Genomic DNA, 17,229 nt, shown 5'->3' with positions numbered 1-17,229 from the left:
TGGTAAAAAGAAGAGCTCCTCAATGGCCCCTCTTGCGATCCCTCGTGCGATGCTGGCATATACATCGGCGGTCTACTCGGCGTAACGAAAAATGGAGATGAACCGGGCCATTGACTCCAACCTGCCATAGGACTAGAAAAAGGAAACATATAAGGGTTAGGATACATAAAAGGACTAGGATATGCACCTGGCATCATCTAAAAAAGTTGTACCGTGAGTATCGTCGGTTGAACTGCTGGGTCGGGTGACTGTGTCGGTACTCTCGCTGGGTCTGGTGATTGAATGGCCGCTGATGATGGGTCGGGTGATTGTCTAGGCCTCGTTGATGGGCTTGTGTCGTCGTCTCTTCGTCTTGGATTTAAAGGGCCACGTCGTTCCCTTTGGATACGTAATTGCCGTTGCCTCTCCTCTGTCGACGGTAAATACGGCTTGGTATGGATCCTAAACCATGGCATGTATTCCGGCACGCACGCTAACTCAGGAACGATGATCGGTTACTGAGTAGGTATATAATCATACCGATCTTCCCACTTTTGGATGTAGTGTGACCAGAATCTCGGCCAATCCGTATGCAATTGCCGTAGGACGATTTTGTGATGATCATCCAACACCTCAGGTGCCATGGAGATCGGTTGTCGGAATCCAAATTGCCGTAATACTTTGTCCGTCTGGTGCATCTCCATGGACGCATAGTTGACCAACGCGACTTTCACGTGCCAAGCATTTGGATTTTGCAAGTACTCATCCGAAATTACTACCCGAATTGCCGGATCCTCGTATGATGTCCATTTAAACTATATGAACATGATGGAAATATTAGTTATATACATAATACATAATACATAATCCTAAATACTAAATACCAATCGACTAGCTCATGATTGAAATATCAATTTTATTTACTACTTACTTGTGCTTCTGACTTTTGGTCTAATAGAAGCCGTATATCTTTAAGACAGCTAGGTAATCCAGCATAACTTGTCGGATGGTTCCACCTAATTAAATAAATTTTTAGCATACTATTATATTTTAAATCTACGTAATAATTGTAAAATCGGTAGATAAAATTTACCTCGTTATGAGTGGAAATGTATATGGGTGGTCCACTCGAGGACGTAAAAATGGAAAGCGAAACCGTGCCCATGACTGCAGTAGTGACAGACAACCTCTAATTTTCGCTTTATTAGGTCGCGTCGCCCAACACATCTCTTGGTACAGTATTGCCAACACGGTCGACCCCCAACTCAATTCACCGGCTGCTCTAAAATCAACGAGTTTCAGCAGCCATATTAGATTTTCCGTGACAAGTCCAGCATCAGATAACCTCATATTATCTGAAGAATGTATGCCCGAGCATATCGGATTCTTTCTAGTTTGGTTGAATCATTATCCAGATCCAAGAATGTGTCTCGTAACCAGCCTATCTCGATCCGACCTCCGTTAATATTCTCCGGAATAGCGCCCAAAAGCTTGTAGCATACGACTCCCCAATCGCCAGATTGAACAGACCCGATGACTGGGTACCCGTCCATCGGCAATCCCAATTGCAGATTCACATCTTCCAAAGTGATAGTGCACTCTCTACATGGAAGATGAAATGTGTGCGTCTCGGGTCTTCACCTCTCAATCAACGCACTGATAAGTTTTGGGTCTAACTTGCATCCCCAGCCTATCGTCACCACGTGCCAAAAACCCGCTTCCTACAGGTAATTCTCTACCAACGGTGATGGAGGACCATGCATATTACGGATATAGCATTGTAATATCCGATCTACAGACTTTTATAACAAATAATAAATTAATAATTATTTAAAATTACATAAATAAAAAAAATCTTAAATAATATTTAAAAATTAAATTTAACACTTATCATTTTTATTTGTTCGACGAATATGTGCTTGTCATCAAGACGAATCAATTCTCCAGCCATTGCTAAATTCGTACAAATTTTTACGATTTAAAAAAAAATCAAAATTTTTTTTAAATTTTTTTTTGAAATAATTAAAAAATTAAAGCTATTTTAAATAGGGATTTGAGAGAAATTTGAGAGCAAATTGAGAGCAAATTGAGTGGAAATTGAGAGGAAATTAGAGAAAGGATTTATTTGTGAAAAAAAAGAAAGGGTGAGAGATTTTATAGTTTTTTTTTTACCGTTGGGGGGTCACCAACAGTCAAAAAATTAGCCATTGCTACTATTCACGCGCGGCCAAGGGGAGTGCTTACGTGGTAGAAAAACGCGTCCTTGAGGGCTCGCTTTATTGCCACGTAGACAAAGCGCTTCCTTGAGGAAGCGTTTTCCTGCCACGTTCCCTGATATCGAGCTGACGTGGACGCGCTTTCGGGGAATTGGGCCATTCCGATAATTAATTTTTTATCAAGCCAATTTCAGTAATTAAAAAAAAAGGGTTTTTATTGATAGTTTGCCCCTTTTAGTTTGTAGAAAGTACATTCTTGGCTAAAAGTTACTGCTTAGACATGCAAGTAGGAAAAGGGAAGTGTGTCTTCATATCTGATTTGGCAGGGAAGGAACAAAAAGCTTCGTGGAAGTTTGGCAATGTCAACTCAGTAAGGACCATAACTAGAGATAGACTTGTTAATGAAAAAATTAATGGGGAATGGGAGATAAGATTGTAAAGGGTAGGTTTTTAATTAATTAATTAATTATTATTATTTATATATATATAAAAAAGAGTTAGGTTCAGGCCCAATAACTGATTTCCAACCTAAGCTTAAGACTTCCAGAGATCGTATCGGAGCTCTTGGCTTAGAAACAAAACGCTTTATAGCTCCAACAATTTAAAATTTCAATAAATAAATAAAGAAAAAGCTCTGAGAAAACTGATTTCCAGACTCAGCGAACATAAATTAAAAGAATGCCTCCGAAGGTTGAAAAAGAGCATCTCAATGTTGTAGACATAGCCAGCAGCGACGATGACGGCGACGCTCAAACTGTCGCCAGAAAGAAAGCTTCCTCTCTCGGAGAACGACAACTTCGACGGAATATATCCAGTCCTGAAATACCACAGAGCTCAGGATCCATCACGCCGCCGGCACTACCCTCCGATGAAACCCTAGACTCTCGAAGTTTCTGGAAGGCGGGGAATTATGTCTTTGGCCCCACTTCCAAACCAGCTCTGCTTGAAGGTTCGCCTTTTCAATTTTTTCCTTTCACTAAATTTTTATGCCTAAGGTTTCTTGTTTTTTTTTTTAATCCAATTGAGCTTTTTCTCTCATTTTTTTATTCTAAGGTGCATTGGAGCATGCGCGTGTACACCCCAAGTTTCTTCATTCAAATGCGACGTCGCATAAGTGGGCGTTTGGAGGTAACTGGAGTTCCCGCTAGCTGAGTTCTGGATTTGCCTTTTGTTTGTATTAGTGGGATTTATATCTTCCCCCCCCCCCTTCCTTTAAAATTGCAGCAATTGCAGAGCTAATGGACAATGCTGTGGATGAAGTAAGCAAAAATCTAATTTATTTGTCAATGGATCCTTAATAATCACTCTGTTGAATCTGTTTTTTAACTGCCATTTTCTACCTGACTGTTTCTACAGATTCAACATGGTGCAACTTTTATAAAGGTTGATAAAATTGATATAAAGATGGATAATTCTCCAGGTCCAGCTTTACTTTTTCTAGGTATAATAATATGACTTTGGTCTGCTTATTTCACTCCTAGAATGATGGTGGTTTATGATATAAAATCTTTAACTTCTTGCTTACTTTTGCAGATGATGGTGGAGGAATGGATCCTGTATTGCTACGGAAATGTATGAGCTTGGGTTATTCTTCTAAGAAATCAAATACAACAATTGGACAGTGTAAGTCTTACTACTTATCTTGTTTTATCCGTTTACTCCTTGACTCAACAATTTTGTTGCCCTTATCTCTATGCTCATTACTTACTGTGGTTGCAGTCCTGAAACTATTGTTAGAAAGACCTGCATTTATGTTCAACATGACTCCAAATATTCTTTTATGACTTTATGTTGATGTTGGTGTGCGCCTGTTTTTGCAGATGGAAATGGATTCAAGACAAGTACCATGCGACTAGGTGCTGATGTTATTGTTTTTAGTCGGTCAACTAGGGCAGGGTATAATGCTCACTGCAGTAATACACATTGATTTTACAAAATTCCATGAAGATGTTTAGACATTCTCTAAATCATATTGTCTTTCATTTTATTTGTTATATAGGATAAGTTGTCTAGATCTCCTTGGTACTTCTGAATGCATGGAATTTGAAAGTGTTATTCGTTTCCATTTATTTTTTTCCTAGAGACTTTAGGCTTTTGGTTGGTGACAAATATGTCATGTTGCCCTTTTCATTTCTCCTTATTTCTGTTTTACTGTTCAGAATGGTACTTAGGCAGACAGGTTGCTGATTTTTGAACAAACCTTAGAAGGTTAGAAACAGGAAAAAACGGGGAGCGGGGTTGGGTGGGGCAAAATGTGCTGTTTCTCTTCTGAATGTATTTTGTTTAAGTTGCTCTGCCTGCTCCATTTCGTATGCTTCTTCTACTTCTGGTTCTAACTTAATACTAGTAGATGTTGTTTGACCTTTCTTTTCTTTTCTTTTTCTCCAAATATGTCCTTAGCAAAGCAACACAGAGTGTGGGACTTCTATCTTATACTTTTCTACGCCGAACTGGACAGGATGATGTCATTGTTCCTATGGTAATTCATTGTATCCTTAGTATTTTGGATTCTTTTCCTTGTCCCTTGAAGGAGTTAGGTTTGAGGATTTGGATTAACTCCTAATGTCCACAACTCAATTGCTTTTTGTTTCACTTCTGTTTGCAGATTGATTTTGATATTTCTGGTCATTGGGCAGAGCCAATAATTTACAGCACACACGATGATTGGTCTTCTAAGTTGAAAACTATCTTGGAATGGTCTCCCTTTTCATTAAAGGAGGATCTGCTGCTACAGGTTTGGCAACTAAGTTTTGTTAGGCCTGTTCAGGAGCTTCATGATGATTTGCCCAGTTGTATTCTAAACTACATGCATAACATGTTCAAATTTCAATATTGTTTGGCACTATAGTTGTATTCTTACATGGAAAGGAATTAGAAATACAAAGGTCATTCTGGTACTGATGCAATTACTTCCTTGGAAATTTTTTTGATTGCCTTTCAAACTGCAAATAAAGTTGCATAAAGTACTAGAAGAGCAGCTAAGTTGCAGTAGTCTAGCACTGTGTGAGCAATTTTTTTTTTCTAACTAGAATTTTTTCTCCCTGTATTCCAGTTTGATGATATTGGACCACATGGAACAAAAATAATAATATACAACTTATGGCTGAATGATGAAGGCATATATGAACTGGCTTTTGATGATGATGATGAGGTATGTGCATGGTGCTGTAAGCTATGAGATCTGTCTGAGATTTTTCTTGTAGTAGAATTTTAGTAATATACTGTGAGAAGCAAAATTTTCCAGCATTTGTGTGTTTCTGCTCAGACCTAGTTATTGGATCTTCAATGCCTTTACTTATGAAAGAAATCTTTTGATCATCCTGTCCTCACTGTTTCTAATAGGTTGATGTACATTTGTTTATATTTTATAGACATAAGAAGTTTAACCTCAAGGCTTTTACTATTTTTCTATGTTATTTTTAAAAAGGACATTCGACTGAGAGATGAAGCTCTTCGTGAAGCTACAACTAAAGTACTCAAAAAGACAGTTGAACTTCAATCCCATATTTCTTACCGCCTCCGGTATTCACTGAGGGTAACCTGTTAACTTTGGACATTTTTTGTTTAGTTTCAACTGCTAGCTACCACATGCTTGAACTTATAACTCTTTTCTCTGCCTAGGCATATGCTTCAATGCTATACCTCAGAAAATTCAATAACTTCCAGATCATATTAAGGGGGAAACCTGTCCAGCAGTTCAATATCGCTGACGAGTTACAATATCCAAAGGTTGTAACATACAAACCCCAAGTAGCTGCTGGATCAAAAGAGGTAAGTATAAGTTGCTAAGATATCTTCTGTTCTGTGTGAAATAAATTCCTTTTCCCACTTCTTTGTTCTGCATTACATGTTATAATTGTGCTGAGATTTGTGTTGTAGTCTCCCTATTACTTTGTATTGCTTCTATTCTCTGCTATCATTATATTCAAGGTTTTGACCTTCAAATTTAATTCTATTAGTGGTCCTTTAGAGGTGATTTTTACTTGGGAAACTTATGGAATTCTTCTTCTAATGTAGTGTTCAGTGGAAACTACCATTGGATTTATAAAGGAGACCCCTACAAATGTTTCGGGATTTAATGTATACCATAAAAATCGCCTTATCAGGGTATGTTTTTATACTGCTCATTTGATCTCCTTTTTTGGTTAATTATATTTCTTTTTATCTTATCTTTTTTTTATTTGATATACTTTTTATCTTTTCATCATTTGATCTTTTCATTTGTGATTTATGATGATCTTACATCAGACTGGATCAGTATATTTAATCCTCTATGAATAAAAGGTTTTAAATTTGAATGTTTATGAAACTTAAGGTTCTAAACTTTGCGTAAGCATGGAAGATAGTGGTGAGTGCTGACACTAGTGTATCTAATTTCAGTGAGTTCAAGTTTGCTTGAAAGTCTGATAACTTGGAATTTAAAGCTATTTCAAGGACTTACCGCCAATTGTATGACATGGTGTTCTGCATGTTTTGAAAACTTTTGACATACTTGATTATGGTACTGATCTGACAAGTTTGTTCACATTGATGGAGCCCTTCTGGAAAGTGAAAAGTGATGGCTCTGTGATAGGGAATGGTGTTGTTGGTAATACACTTTTTCTCTAAATTTCTTGTTAGGTATTCTCTCAATTTATGTTATTTATGGTTGCATTGCTTATATTGCAGGTGTTCTTGAAGCTGACTTTATAGAACCAGCACATGACAAGCAGGATTTTGAGAGGTCTTCGCTGTTTGTCCGGCTGGAAAATAGGCTAAAGCAGATGGTTCATGAGTACTGGTCGGTTCCTTATCATAACTTGCTTTTAGATTGCCATTCAATTTTCACAGTGCAAAATTGTAGTTCTGGGTTTTCTATAAGGGGGAAAAGGGGGTGAGAGGTCAGTCTTGAAATCTCCCTGATAAACTTTCTTACAATATGAGCTCTTTTTGAGTCTTGAAGTCCACTGATAGCTAATTTTTGTTTATATGCTATTTTAAAGAATGAACATGCACTTTCTCTCACCTTTTCTTTAATGTTAATTCCTTTTACAAACTGGGTGTCTCAGTTTGATGAAGCTATATGGCATTATCTTCACAAGCACTTATTTTTATTGTTTATGTTCTTGATTTGCTGAACTGAGGAGAATATTTCTGCAGAGATTGACCTTTTAAATCCTTTTTTCTAGAACAGTTGGCAGAACTGAGGAAAATGTTTTTTTTTTTTTTTTGTTGTTGCAAGAGTAGGGTCTTAGGTGTTGTGATTAATCCAATTGATGAGACAAGAGCTTGCATAAGTAGGATAGTTGTTGTTTGAACGGCCTTAGTTGATTTATGAGCAGCCTTCAAGTACTTAAATATCTAGAACTGAGTCTCTTATAGTTCTCTGCAATTTTGGATTTTCTTTCTTGGCTAAACATACAGATTTCATTTTAGTTTAAACTGATGCTAGTGATTGAGGAATGGTGTTGTCTTAGATACCAAATCAACTGTCTTAGACTTGACTACAAACATTGAACTCGAACATAAGAGGAGGCTGGGAGCATGGTCGTTGGAGAGAGATTTACAAGCTTATAGTTATAATGCCTGTAGACGGTCTTCTAATATGTTTGTCCCCCGCTTCCTTGCCTGTGCAAGCTCATACCCATAAAATTGTTGTTGAAATTTAATAATAAAGGTGGATCAAGTTTTGTTGATGACTTTATTTATTTAAGAATGACGCTTCTTGGTTCAATGGACTGAGGCTTATTATTAGTTTATTACTAGTGTTCATGACTCTTTTGATTAGATGAGGTTTCTTCTTGCAAGACAGGAAAGGCCATTGTTACTTGATGGGCTATCAGCCTCCAGGTTTTGCTGCAAAGCAGAAGAAATTGTTAGCTAATCAGCATAACAATAGTTCTAATTTGCCAGCCGGTGGCAAGCAGGATTCAAGAGATGAACAACCAGGTCTTGATGTCCCTGATGTAGTCATGCCTGAAGGTGACCTGGCATCCATATCAGTTGATCAGTTATGTGAAGAGAACATACAACTTTTCATGAGGTAAAAATTCCATTTTAATCTTTTAAACACATCTGGCTGGTTGGATGTGTCATATTTTGCATGTCTCATTCCAGTGAGACTTGGTTCATATCTTAAGTTCAGCTTGAGTTTCACAGGCTGAACCATTCTTAGGGTGAGTTTGGATGGACGGTGCGTTTACCTGTGGTTAGTGTAAAAACAGCGGTGGCAGTGAGATTAGATACTGTAGCGGTACTGTAGCGTGAGACAAAAAGTAAGCTAAACGCACCGCACCGCACCCAATCGCCCATCCAAACCCACCCTTAGACTATGTTTAGGGTTTATAATGTAGGGTTCCATGGAATTTAAGTCTATCCTTTGGTGCAGGTGTGAAGAAAAAGCACAGAAGGAAGCTGACTTGAAACAAACGGTGCATATTACTTTGCCAAGAATCAATTTCGGGTTGTGGTTATAAATTGATATTTTGTTCAGTATTAAAAAGTTGTTTCTATTTGGAATTGCATAGATTGAGGAACTAGAGAAGGGGTTGGAAGATATGAGAAAGAAGTGTGCCCACCTTTCTTCACTCCTAGAGTCCAAACGTAAACAGAAGGTTACATAAAAAAAAAAATACTGTTTACTGTACATTTCATTTAATTAACCTAAAGCTCGTCGTTTCTACAGAGGAACCGTTTGGGACACGTAACTACAAGTTACACTTGATGTAAATCTCATTTTTGTTCCTTTAATCCTGTTAAAGTTTATATCCTGAGGAGCAGAGCATTGTATGGTGGATGAAACGACCTATTTATTACTTTGAATTTTAGTTGTGTATACTTTTTGTATCAAGGTTAAATTTAGCAATATCATCGTTCAATATTGAATTTTGTTGCCACTATATTTCTTGAAAAAAATTGTATTTATTCAACAGTTGAAAAAAGTTGTATGTTGATATTGGGTTTGGCAGTTGGTGGTTAAAGGTAGTTGACAGTGTAGTGCCGAGTTGTAAACGGGGTAAACTAAAAGAGAGGTCATTAGTTATCTAAATGGGGAAGAAAATTAACTTTTTCAAGGGATGAGAATAGAGAAGGTATTATATAGAAGATGAACTTGGAGAGAGTCGGCTGTGATCGGATGAAAATGGTTGTGGTTGGTAGCCGGTGAGATGATTTCATCAAATGTTGTTTGAATCGGATAAAAAATTGGTTGAGTTATTATTCTAGAGAGAGGAAAAATCAGTTTGATTCTCTAATCTCTATGGATCCATTGAATTAAACTGGATTTTATTATTTTTAATATTTTAAATCGGTTGAATTGATCTCTTTTGGAGTTGATATAACGGGAGATTCAAATGAGCGAAATTTCGAATGGACGATAAAAAGAGATTAAGAACAAACAAGAATGGCCGAGAGAAAAAATGAAATGCAGGCTTAAAGCAAACAGAAAAAATTCACTTGGACCGGAAATTGTTGTCGAGGTGTATGATTTGGGCCATTTGTTTTGATGGTCTCCGAATATTCAGTCAATGCTTTTGTTTTCCTAAGCTCTCTTCAGTTGATTGCCTCAAAATCGTTTTTTCAGTTTAACTCTACTGTGATGTCCCCGTTCCGCCATTGATCCTTAAACTCCAAGCTATCATGAGGAAAAGAGATTTATGTATTCTTATGCTCTCCGCTTTTGCCATATTCTTCTCTCTTCAGGTCCTTTTATGTCTCTTCATTTATTTCACTGCATGAACAATGAACCACAGTTCACCTCTGTTCTTCAATTCCGTGCTAATTTTATTTTCTCCTGTTGTTTGTAAAGCACGAGGGAGATTTCTCGTTTAAAGAAGCATGGTTTCATTTGTCCGATGAATATCCAATCAAATACGAAGCTGAACGTCTCCCTCCACCTCTCGTCGCCGATCTTAATGGCGACGGAAAGATAGAAATCCTCGTTGCCACTCACGATGCTAAAATTCAGGTTATTCATTTTTCTATAAAATAAAGTTCTTTTTAAAAAAAAAAATAAATAAAGGAAGTATACTGGAAAGTTTATATTCGATTGCATTTGAAACTTACTAGCTATTGGAACCACACGCACGACGGGTCGATGAAGGATTCAGTGAAGCGCGTTTACTGGCAGAGGTGTCTCTGTTGCCTGATAAGGTCAGGGTTGCTTCTGGTAGACGTCCGGTGGCAATGGCCACCGGTGTTATCGATCGAACTTTTAAAAGTTCGGGACCTCAGAAGCGGGTTCTGGTTGTTGTTACTTCGGGTTGGTCTGTTATGTGTTTCGACCATAACCTCAAAAAGTTATGGGAGAACAATTTGCAGGTCTGTACACTTTGTGTTTGTATAAAATCTCTATGTAACTTGTCTTCAAACAGTGTTGTTTGCAATAGCCTTGTGTTTTGGTGGTGTTGGACAGGATGATTTTCCGCATAACGCTCACCATAGAGAGATAGCGGTTTCTATAAGCAATTACACCTTGAGGCATGGTGATTCTGGTTTAGTTATTGTTGGTGGGAGGATGGAAATGCAGCCCCATGTAAGTTTGCTAAGTTCTTATAGTATAGTAGCTTTTGTTCCCTCTTCGTCTATACCCTACTGAAATCTAGTAGTACATTTCAGTTCATTGAGTTTGAGTCCCCAAAAACTATGTTCATTTACATGGGAACCGAATTTTTTTTTTCAAATTTTTAACATCCAGTGTTTGATATTATCAGAACCTGGATATGTGATGAGTAAAGTGTGTTTGTTTGTGTCACTCTTTTTTGACTAATTAACCAGTTTAACAAACATTTTTAGATATACCTAGATCCTTTTGAACAAATGGGGATGGCTGAACGAAATGCTGAGCAGCATAGAAGGAGTGCAAATGAGAAGGAGGTACTTGTCCCTTGATGTTGTTACACGTCTGCACTTCTTGATGCACAAAGACTGCTGCATTAAGAATGAGTTGGTGTCACTTCTAGTTTCAGGATTTCGGTACTGATACATTGTATCCGTTATATAGGCTTCTGAAAACTCTGGAACTGTGAATTTACGTCATTTTGCTTTTTATGCATTTGATGGACGAAAAGGTGTAGTTCGATGGTCTAGAAAGAATGAGGTACCTTTCTTTTTTGGAAAAGTTGTTTTTAGTTTCCACAATTTCTTGCAATTTGGCAATATCTTTCACTATATTTTAAGGTTTTGAGGAAATGTATATGTGCATTTTTAATTGTTGTCACCTGATTTGCATGTCTGGTGCTTTTATCAGCTATAATCTCCTTCATTACATGATAATATGATCATTTTGTTGGCTCAGAATGTTGAAGAACATTCTTCAGATCCTTCACAGTTAATTCCACAACATAACTACAAGCTTGATGCTCAAGCTCTCAACAGTCGTCATCCTGGTGAGGTATGCGTTAAAGCCATTTGGATAATTATATTTCTCTGAAGGTGGTGATAACCTTTAACTACTTTTGAGGAAAAATGTACTAGTAGTTGAACTTTTCCAACTTGGTGTCTGTTTTCCTGGTTACATTCATCCATTTTTCTGAGATTCAAATTTTCAGTCAAACGCAAATCTCGCTTCACCTGCCACAAAAACCATAGTTTTGCTCACAGATTTCTACGTTTTGTTTAATTCATACTGATCTTGGTTGTGGCTATTTGTATAATTGTGTTGGTACATTTGTTTCTTTTAGAGCACTTCTGCTTCTCTATATGGTTCATGGCATTCTTTTGAAAATTGTTCTTTTCCAGTCTAGTTGAGTCTTTCCGACATATAAAATCTCTTAGACATGTCAAACTGTAGTTCGAGTGCAGGCAATTCAGAGAATCAATCCTTCGAGTTTCTCCTCATCATTGGGTAAGCGTGCATTAGGACATACTAATCATGAATATTTGCTCTCTTCTTTGTATTCTCAAGAATGTTGGGGATTCATGTTACATCTATCTTTTGAACTAGGATAGGAGAGAAGATACATTGTTAAAGTTGTCACATTTCAAGCAGCATAAAAGGAAATCATTGAAAAGAGTACCTGGAAAGGCAAGAACCTATCCTTTTCACAAGCCGGATGAACACCATCTTCCAGGGAAAGATGAAACCAAAAAAATTTCTAAATTGATTGGAAAAGCTGCAAAATATGCTGGTTCATCAAAATCAAAGAAGGTATGTTTGACTATAGAATAAGCATTCTTCTGTGAAAACCTTCCCTTTGAAGTTCAGAAAAGAGTGTAGAATTGTAGATATATATTTTTAGGAAATTTGGTAGGTTTATTTTAGCTATGATGCTGCGCAACAAGTTCGCGGGGAACGGCACCTATATTTGTCTTATGCACCTCGTATCTTTTATATCTGTTTTTCTTTGTTGCTTAGACCCTTTTTTTTAATTGCTGCAGTGCATAAAAAATGCAATCTTTTGTAGCTATACTTGAGTAGTCTTGTGCACTGGTATACCCAACTACTGATAAATTTTACTGTGGTTTTGCTCACATTATACTGAAAACGGTTTAATGTAAGATACTTTTTTCAAGTACATTTTTATCTCTTTCACCTTGATCTACTATCTTCTGCTGCATGTCTAAAAATAAGAACATGTCCGTTCATGGAAATTTATCTTATAGGAGCCTTCTGATTTTTCTAAATTATGTTTTTTATGCAGCATTTGCCTTATATTCCAACCATAACAAATAACACTCGACTCTGGTGGGTTCCTAATGTTGTTGTAGCCCATCAAAAGGAAGGGATAGAAGCTGTTCATTTGGCAACTGGTCGAACTATATGCAAGGTGAGCTTAAACCACACTCCGCTTTTAGATAGGAAACCTGGGAGGTAACTAGTATACCATTTGTTTATCTAAATACATTTTACTATGTGTTCATATGAGTGCTACCTTTCAACCTGAAAAAAAGATGGGCTTTCTCTTGATCTTACCTTCAGCTTTTGTTTCAGTTGTTTTCTTCCCTCAAAACACATGCAACGTAATTGCCATGCTTAGCTTTTAAATACAATCAATTCGTGGTATATGTCACTCTATATTGCTTTACAAAATTTGATGTGTTATGTTTATTGTTTTCATCAGCTTCATCTTCAAGAAGGCGGTCTCCATGCTGATATTAATGGAGATGGAGTCCTGGATCATGTTCAGGTGTGGCCTTGTACCGAATTTTTTTTTTGTGTGTAATGCATATGTAAGAACAAAACCTGTGTTCATTCCAAAGTGCCACCTATTTAAGTAAGAACAAAACCTGTGTTTATTTCAAAGTGCCACCTATTTAAGATTTGGCCATTTATCTGTTCTCCTCAGGCTGTTGGAGCCAATAGTGGTGAGCGAACTGCTGTTAGCGGATCAATGGAGGTGCTGCGACCTTGTTGGGCTGTGGCGACCTCCGGAGTGCCTGTTAGAGAACAACTGTTTAATGCTTCAATATGTCGTCATTCCCCTTTCAATTTATTTCAACATGGAGAGTACTATAGAAGTTATGGTCGAAGCACAAATGGTGGTGCTTTAGAAGTGGCAACGCCCATTCTCATCCCAAGAAGTGACGGGCATATGCATCGCAAGAAGAGTCATGGCTACATTATTTTCTTGACTAGTCGAGGAGAGGTACGCTTCGATTGTGCTAATAATCACTTTGCACCATGTGAATAAGGAAAGAGCGATGACATTAATCACTTTTGGTCAAGCATGTAAAGTTTCTACTCCTATTTAATCTATGCTTAGAATGTGGTAATGATCCCCTTTTTAGGTAACCGCATACTCTCCCGGCTTGGACGGGCATGGTGCCGTTTGGCAATGGCAGCTCGTAACGGATGCTACATGGTCGAACCTACCTTCACTTTCTGGTATGATGGAAGGCGGTATGATCGTTCCAACACTGAAACCGATCTCATTGCGAGTGCTTGACCATCAACAAATGATCCTTGCGGGAGGAGAACAAACAGCCGTAATTATTTCTCCTGCAGGAAATATTTTAGCTTCAGTAGATCTTCCTACTAAACCTACTCATGCCCTGATCACAGAGGACTTTTCGAACGACGGGCTAACCGACCTCATTCTCATGACAACTACCGGAGTATATGGTTTTGTCCAGACGAGACACCCGGGTGCCCTATTCTTCAGCACTCTGGTTGGTTGCCTTTTAGTTGTGATGGGAGTAATCTTCATCAGTCAGCACTTAAATTCAATCAAAGGTAAACCTCGTACTTCCTCTTAAGCTCCTCTGCCATGAAACTGTGAAATAAAACCAGTTGTTCTGCGTCGGAAAGCATAACATTGACACCCACACCCGACCAAATAAAAAGGAAAAAGAAAGAAAGAAATTAATTAATGCTTCTATCACTTAATTTTCGATGAAGTGTAAAATATCTTTACAGAAAATTTGGAATCTTCAAATTCGAAAGCTTAATTGATAAAATTTGTGTTGAAATTACATTTCAATAAATGAATGTTTTCATGTTGAAAATATGTAATATAAAAGCTCAAGTTATAGTTGTCATTTCATTTTCACCCTCCCCCTCTGGCTACCAGTATACACAGAAATCTGACAAAGCCTCTTTATCGTACGGTTATATGATTCATAATCTTCGTTCAGCTAAAGGTAGTGGGTTTTTTCTTTTTCTTTTTTTTTCATTCAGGGCCAAACATTTCCATATTCTTTAGTCAAATCTAGGAATCAAATCGAACATCATAACTTCCACTTTAAAGAAATTGATTTTACTATTATGTTCTGATCCTACTGCCTTTAGACTGATAAAAATAGCAACATTAGTTTTACAAAACCAAACAAACCCACCACAGAAACAATCATGGTTTAGACCATGAAATTCACAAAACCATAGAAATCAGCATCAACTGTTAGGGAAAAAGAGAAGTCTAAATTCATGTGGGTAAACCGAATGGTATATTAACACTCAACCACAGGAAGAATGAAAGTTTTAAACCGCACACGTAATTTTACTAATAGCAGGTCAGATTTAAGAAATCTCCTGCTAAATTTCATCGTACACGTTTTAAAAGAATATTTTACGATTAAAACAATGATTTAAGCCCAATTTCTCCTATTTATCGAATAATTATAATATTACTCAATTACACTTAAGTCTTCTCGATAAATCATTGAAAACATTAATTCAATTAAAAATAAAAAATAAAAACAGTTTGATAGAAATTTTCTATGAAAAAGTTTGGAAAATGATAAAGTAAATAAGAGCTATTTATAAAGAATATTTTCAATTAATTTTAGGGTAAACTATCAAAATAGTCACTTTTGTTTGCCTTAGGTTACATTTTAGTCACTTATATTTGAAATATTACGTTTTAGTCATTTATGTTATCGTGTTGTAACATTTTAGTCACTGAGTCGTTAATTGTTGACAATGGTGTAACGGTAAGTTGATGTGGCACGTTAAATCATCATTTCAAACGAAAATTTTAGGTTAAATCCTATAATTGGTTCCTATATTTTTTCATTTTCAACAATTTAAAAATTTTCTTTTATGTTCTTCTAACTTTTTTTTCCTTTCTCTTATGCTTCTCCCTCTATTTTCCTCCATTCTTCATTTCTTTTAACATAGTTTTTCTATGCTTTCCATTTGTAACTAGTCCACAAGCTCGCCTCACTCGAAAAAATTAAATTGTTCAAAAAAATAAAACATAGAAAAACTACGTTGAAAGAAATGGAGAAGGGAGGAAAACAAAAGGAGAAACATAAGAGAATGGAAAAGAAAGAAAGTTCAAAAAACATAAAAGAAAAAAATTAAATTGCTCTAAGTGAAAAAATATGGGGACCGATTGTATAAATTAACCTAGAATTTTTGTTTGAAATGATGATTTAACGTGCCACATCATTTTACTGTTACACCGTTAACAGAAACTAACGGCTCAGTGACTAAAATGTTACAACATGATAACATAAGTGACTAAAACGTAACATTTCAAACATAAGTGACTAAAATATAACTTGAGCAAAAAAAGAGTGACTATTTTGGTAGTTTACCCTTAATTTTATTATATTTTATTTATTTTAACATTATATTATCTTATAAACATTTTACACGTTTAAAATTTGATTTTGCTTAGAATAAGTTAAAAGTTTAAAAATTAAAATTTATATTTATTAAACAATCTAGTTATATTCAGTATATAAATTTGATTAATATATGGTTGAGGGGGCCAACTCTCTTATTGGGAGAAGTCTTTGAAGTGTCATCCTTTAAGCAACCGATTGGACCCTTGAATAGTGGAGGTATTGTTCTCGAGGTGTTTATGCTCGGTTTTAGTCTCGAGTTTTTGTCTCCCTACTCAGAAGAAAGCCCAAAGGGGTTTATGGAGTTTCGGCAAAAGCGCCTAGGTGCACCAAGTGTAACACCCTATACCCGGCTCGGTCGTCGAGCCCGAATATTAAGATGCCACACCATCGTTGATTAAATGCTAAAGTTACATATTTTATGTAATTAAATTGGTTAATTTATGAGAGTGCACCACTAATTTTTCCATGTTTTTGTTGAATTTTGTGCAGGGGTGCAATTTGGGGCTAAATAGAAGAAAAAGGAAACAATTGGGCTAGATTGAAAAAAAGGAGCAAAAAAGGAGGGCCAAAGTAGAATTTCCCCAAGATTAATTAGCTGAAAATTTTTGGTTGACTTAGTGGGAGATTATGTAGGGATTTTTAATATTTTATTCCTTGATTTTCTATACTAGTTGGCTATTAATTTAGCAAAGCCACTAGTATAAATAGTGGACTACTTTGTTCATTTTAATCATCAAGTCTTGAATCAATTGAAATATTAAGCTTTCATCTTTCAATACATTCTCCCCTTTCTATTCACGAATTTATTGTCTTTAGTTTCCTTTACTTTCAATTCCTAAATTTCCAGCTTGTTACCACTTACCATTTACAACTTCTTTTTCAAACTTTTTTTTATTTCCAGTAGCCACCCTACTTTATTACACCACCAAAATTCCAGCCCCCAAACTAAATCACGCCACCCATTCCTTTCACCCATTTTACCTTATTTAATTTATCCAATACCAACATGCCCCAAACCTTAGCCAACTAAATTTATTTTCAGCTT

At 36.5% G+C, this 17,229-nt stretch overlaps 2 protein-coding genes across 4 annotated transcripts; both read left to right on the top strand.

Moving 5' to 3' along the window:
• The first annotated feature begins 2,710 nt into the window (after positions 1–2,710).
• LOC107913029 (protein MICRORCHIDIA 2) lies at positions 2,711–9,070 on the top strand. Of its 2 annotated transcripts, XM_016841463.2 has the most exons (17): positions 2,711–3,144; positions 3,249–3,323; positions 3,420–3,454; positions 3,552–3,636; positions 3,729–3,818; positions 4,016–4,091; positions 4,596–4,674; positions 4,801–4,929; positions 5,248–5,346; positions 5,623–5,730; positions 5,817–5,966; positions 6,213–6,302; positions 6,732–6,783; positions 6,864–6,975; positions 7,987–8,217; positions 8,563–8,605; positions 8,702–9,070. In XM_016841463.2, the coding sequence occupies exons 1-17, from the start codon at positions 2,874–2,876 to the stop codon at positions 8,795–8,797; spliced, it is 1,821 nt and encodes a 606-aa protein (XP_016696952.1). In that variant the 5' UTR covers positions 2,711–2,873; the 3' UTR covers positions 8,798–9,070. The 2 variants fall into 2 exon arrangements, with proteins under 2 accessions (XP_016696952.1, XP_016696953.1); XM_016841464.2 differs by lacking the exons at positions 8,563–8,605; positions 8,702–9,070 and having other exon boundaries at positions 7,983–8,198.
• A 124-nt stretch (positions 9,071–9,194) lies between these two features.
• Positions 9,195–16,952, top strand: LOC107913030 (uncharacterized). 2 transcript variants are annotated; one of them, XM_041106483.1, is made up of 14 exons: positions 9,195–9,875; positions 9,982–10,140; positions 10,242–10,493; positions 10,588–10,707; positions 10,968–11,048; positions 11,176–11,271; positions 11,470–11,565; positions 11,965–12,018; positions 12,118–12,321; positions 12,815–12,940; positions 13,235–13,300; positions 13,460–13,759; positions 13,902–14,346; positions 16,674–16,952. In XM_041106483.1, exons 1-14 carry the CDS (start codon positions 9,813–9,815, stop codon positions 16,694–16,696), a joined length of 2,085 nt encoding a protein of 694 aa, XP_040962417.1. In that variant the 5' UTR covers positions 9,195–9,812; the 3' UTR covers positions 16,697–16,952. The 2 variants fall into 2 exon arrangements, with proteins under 2 accessions (XP_040962417.1, XP_016696954.1); XM_016841465.2 differs by lacking the exon at positions 16,674–16,952 and having other exon boundaries at positions 13,902–14,656.
• Positions 16,953–17,229: the final 277 nt, after the last annotated feature.

The sequence above is a fragment of the Gossypium hirsutum genome, chromosome D11 (assembly GCF_007990345.1).
Source record: "Gossypium hirsutum isolate 1008001.06 chromosome D11, Gossypium_hirsutum_v2.1, whole genome shotgun sequence".
In the NCBI taxonomy this organism is placed as follows: Eukaryota; Viridiplantae; Streptophyta; class Magnoliopsida; order Malvales; family Malvaceae; genus Gossypium; species Gossypium hirsutum.
This window is presented reverse-complemented; position numbering and strand designations above follow the sequence as displayed.

Coding starts and splice junctions, on each gene's coding strand:
- LOC107913029 (XM_016841463.2), top strand. CDS start 2,874: ATGCCTCCGAAGGTTGAAAAAGAGCATCTCAATGTTGTAGACATAGCC. Junction 6,976..7,986: donor CAGATGGTTCATGAGTACTG/GTCGGTTCCTTA, acceptor CTTGCAAGACAG/GAAAGGCCATTGTTACTTGA. Junction 8,218..8,562: donor AACATACAACTTTTCATGAG/GTAAAAATTCCA, acceptor CCTTTGGTGCAG/GTGTGAAGAAAAAGCACAGA.
- LOC107913030 (XM_041106483.1), top strand. CDS start 9,813: ATGAGGAAAAGAGATTTATGTATTCTTATGCTCTCCGCTTTTGCCATA. Junction 13,301..13,459: donor GAGTCCTGGATCATGTTCAG/GTGTGGCCTTGT, acceptor TGTTCTCCTCAG/GCTGTTGGAGCCAATAGTGG. Junction 13,760..13,901: donor TCTTGACTAGTCGAGGAGAG/GTACGCTTCGAT, acceptor TCCCCTTTTTAG/GTAACCGCATACTCTCCCGG.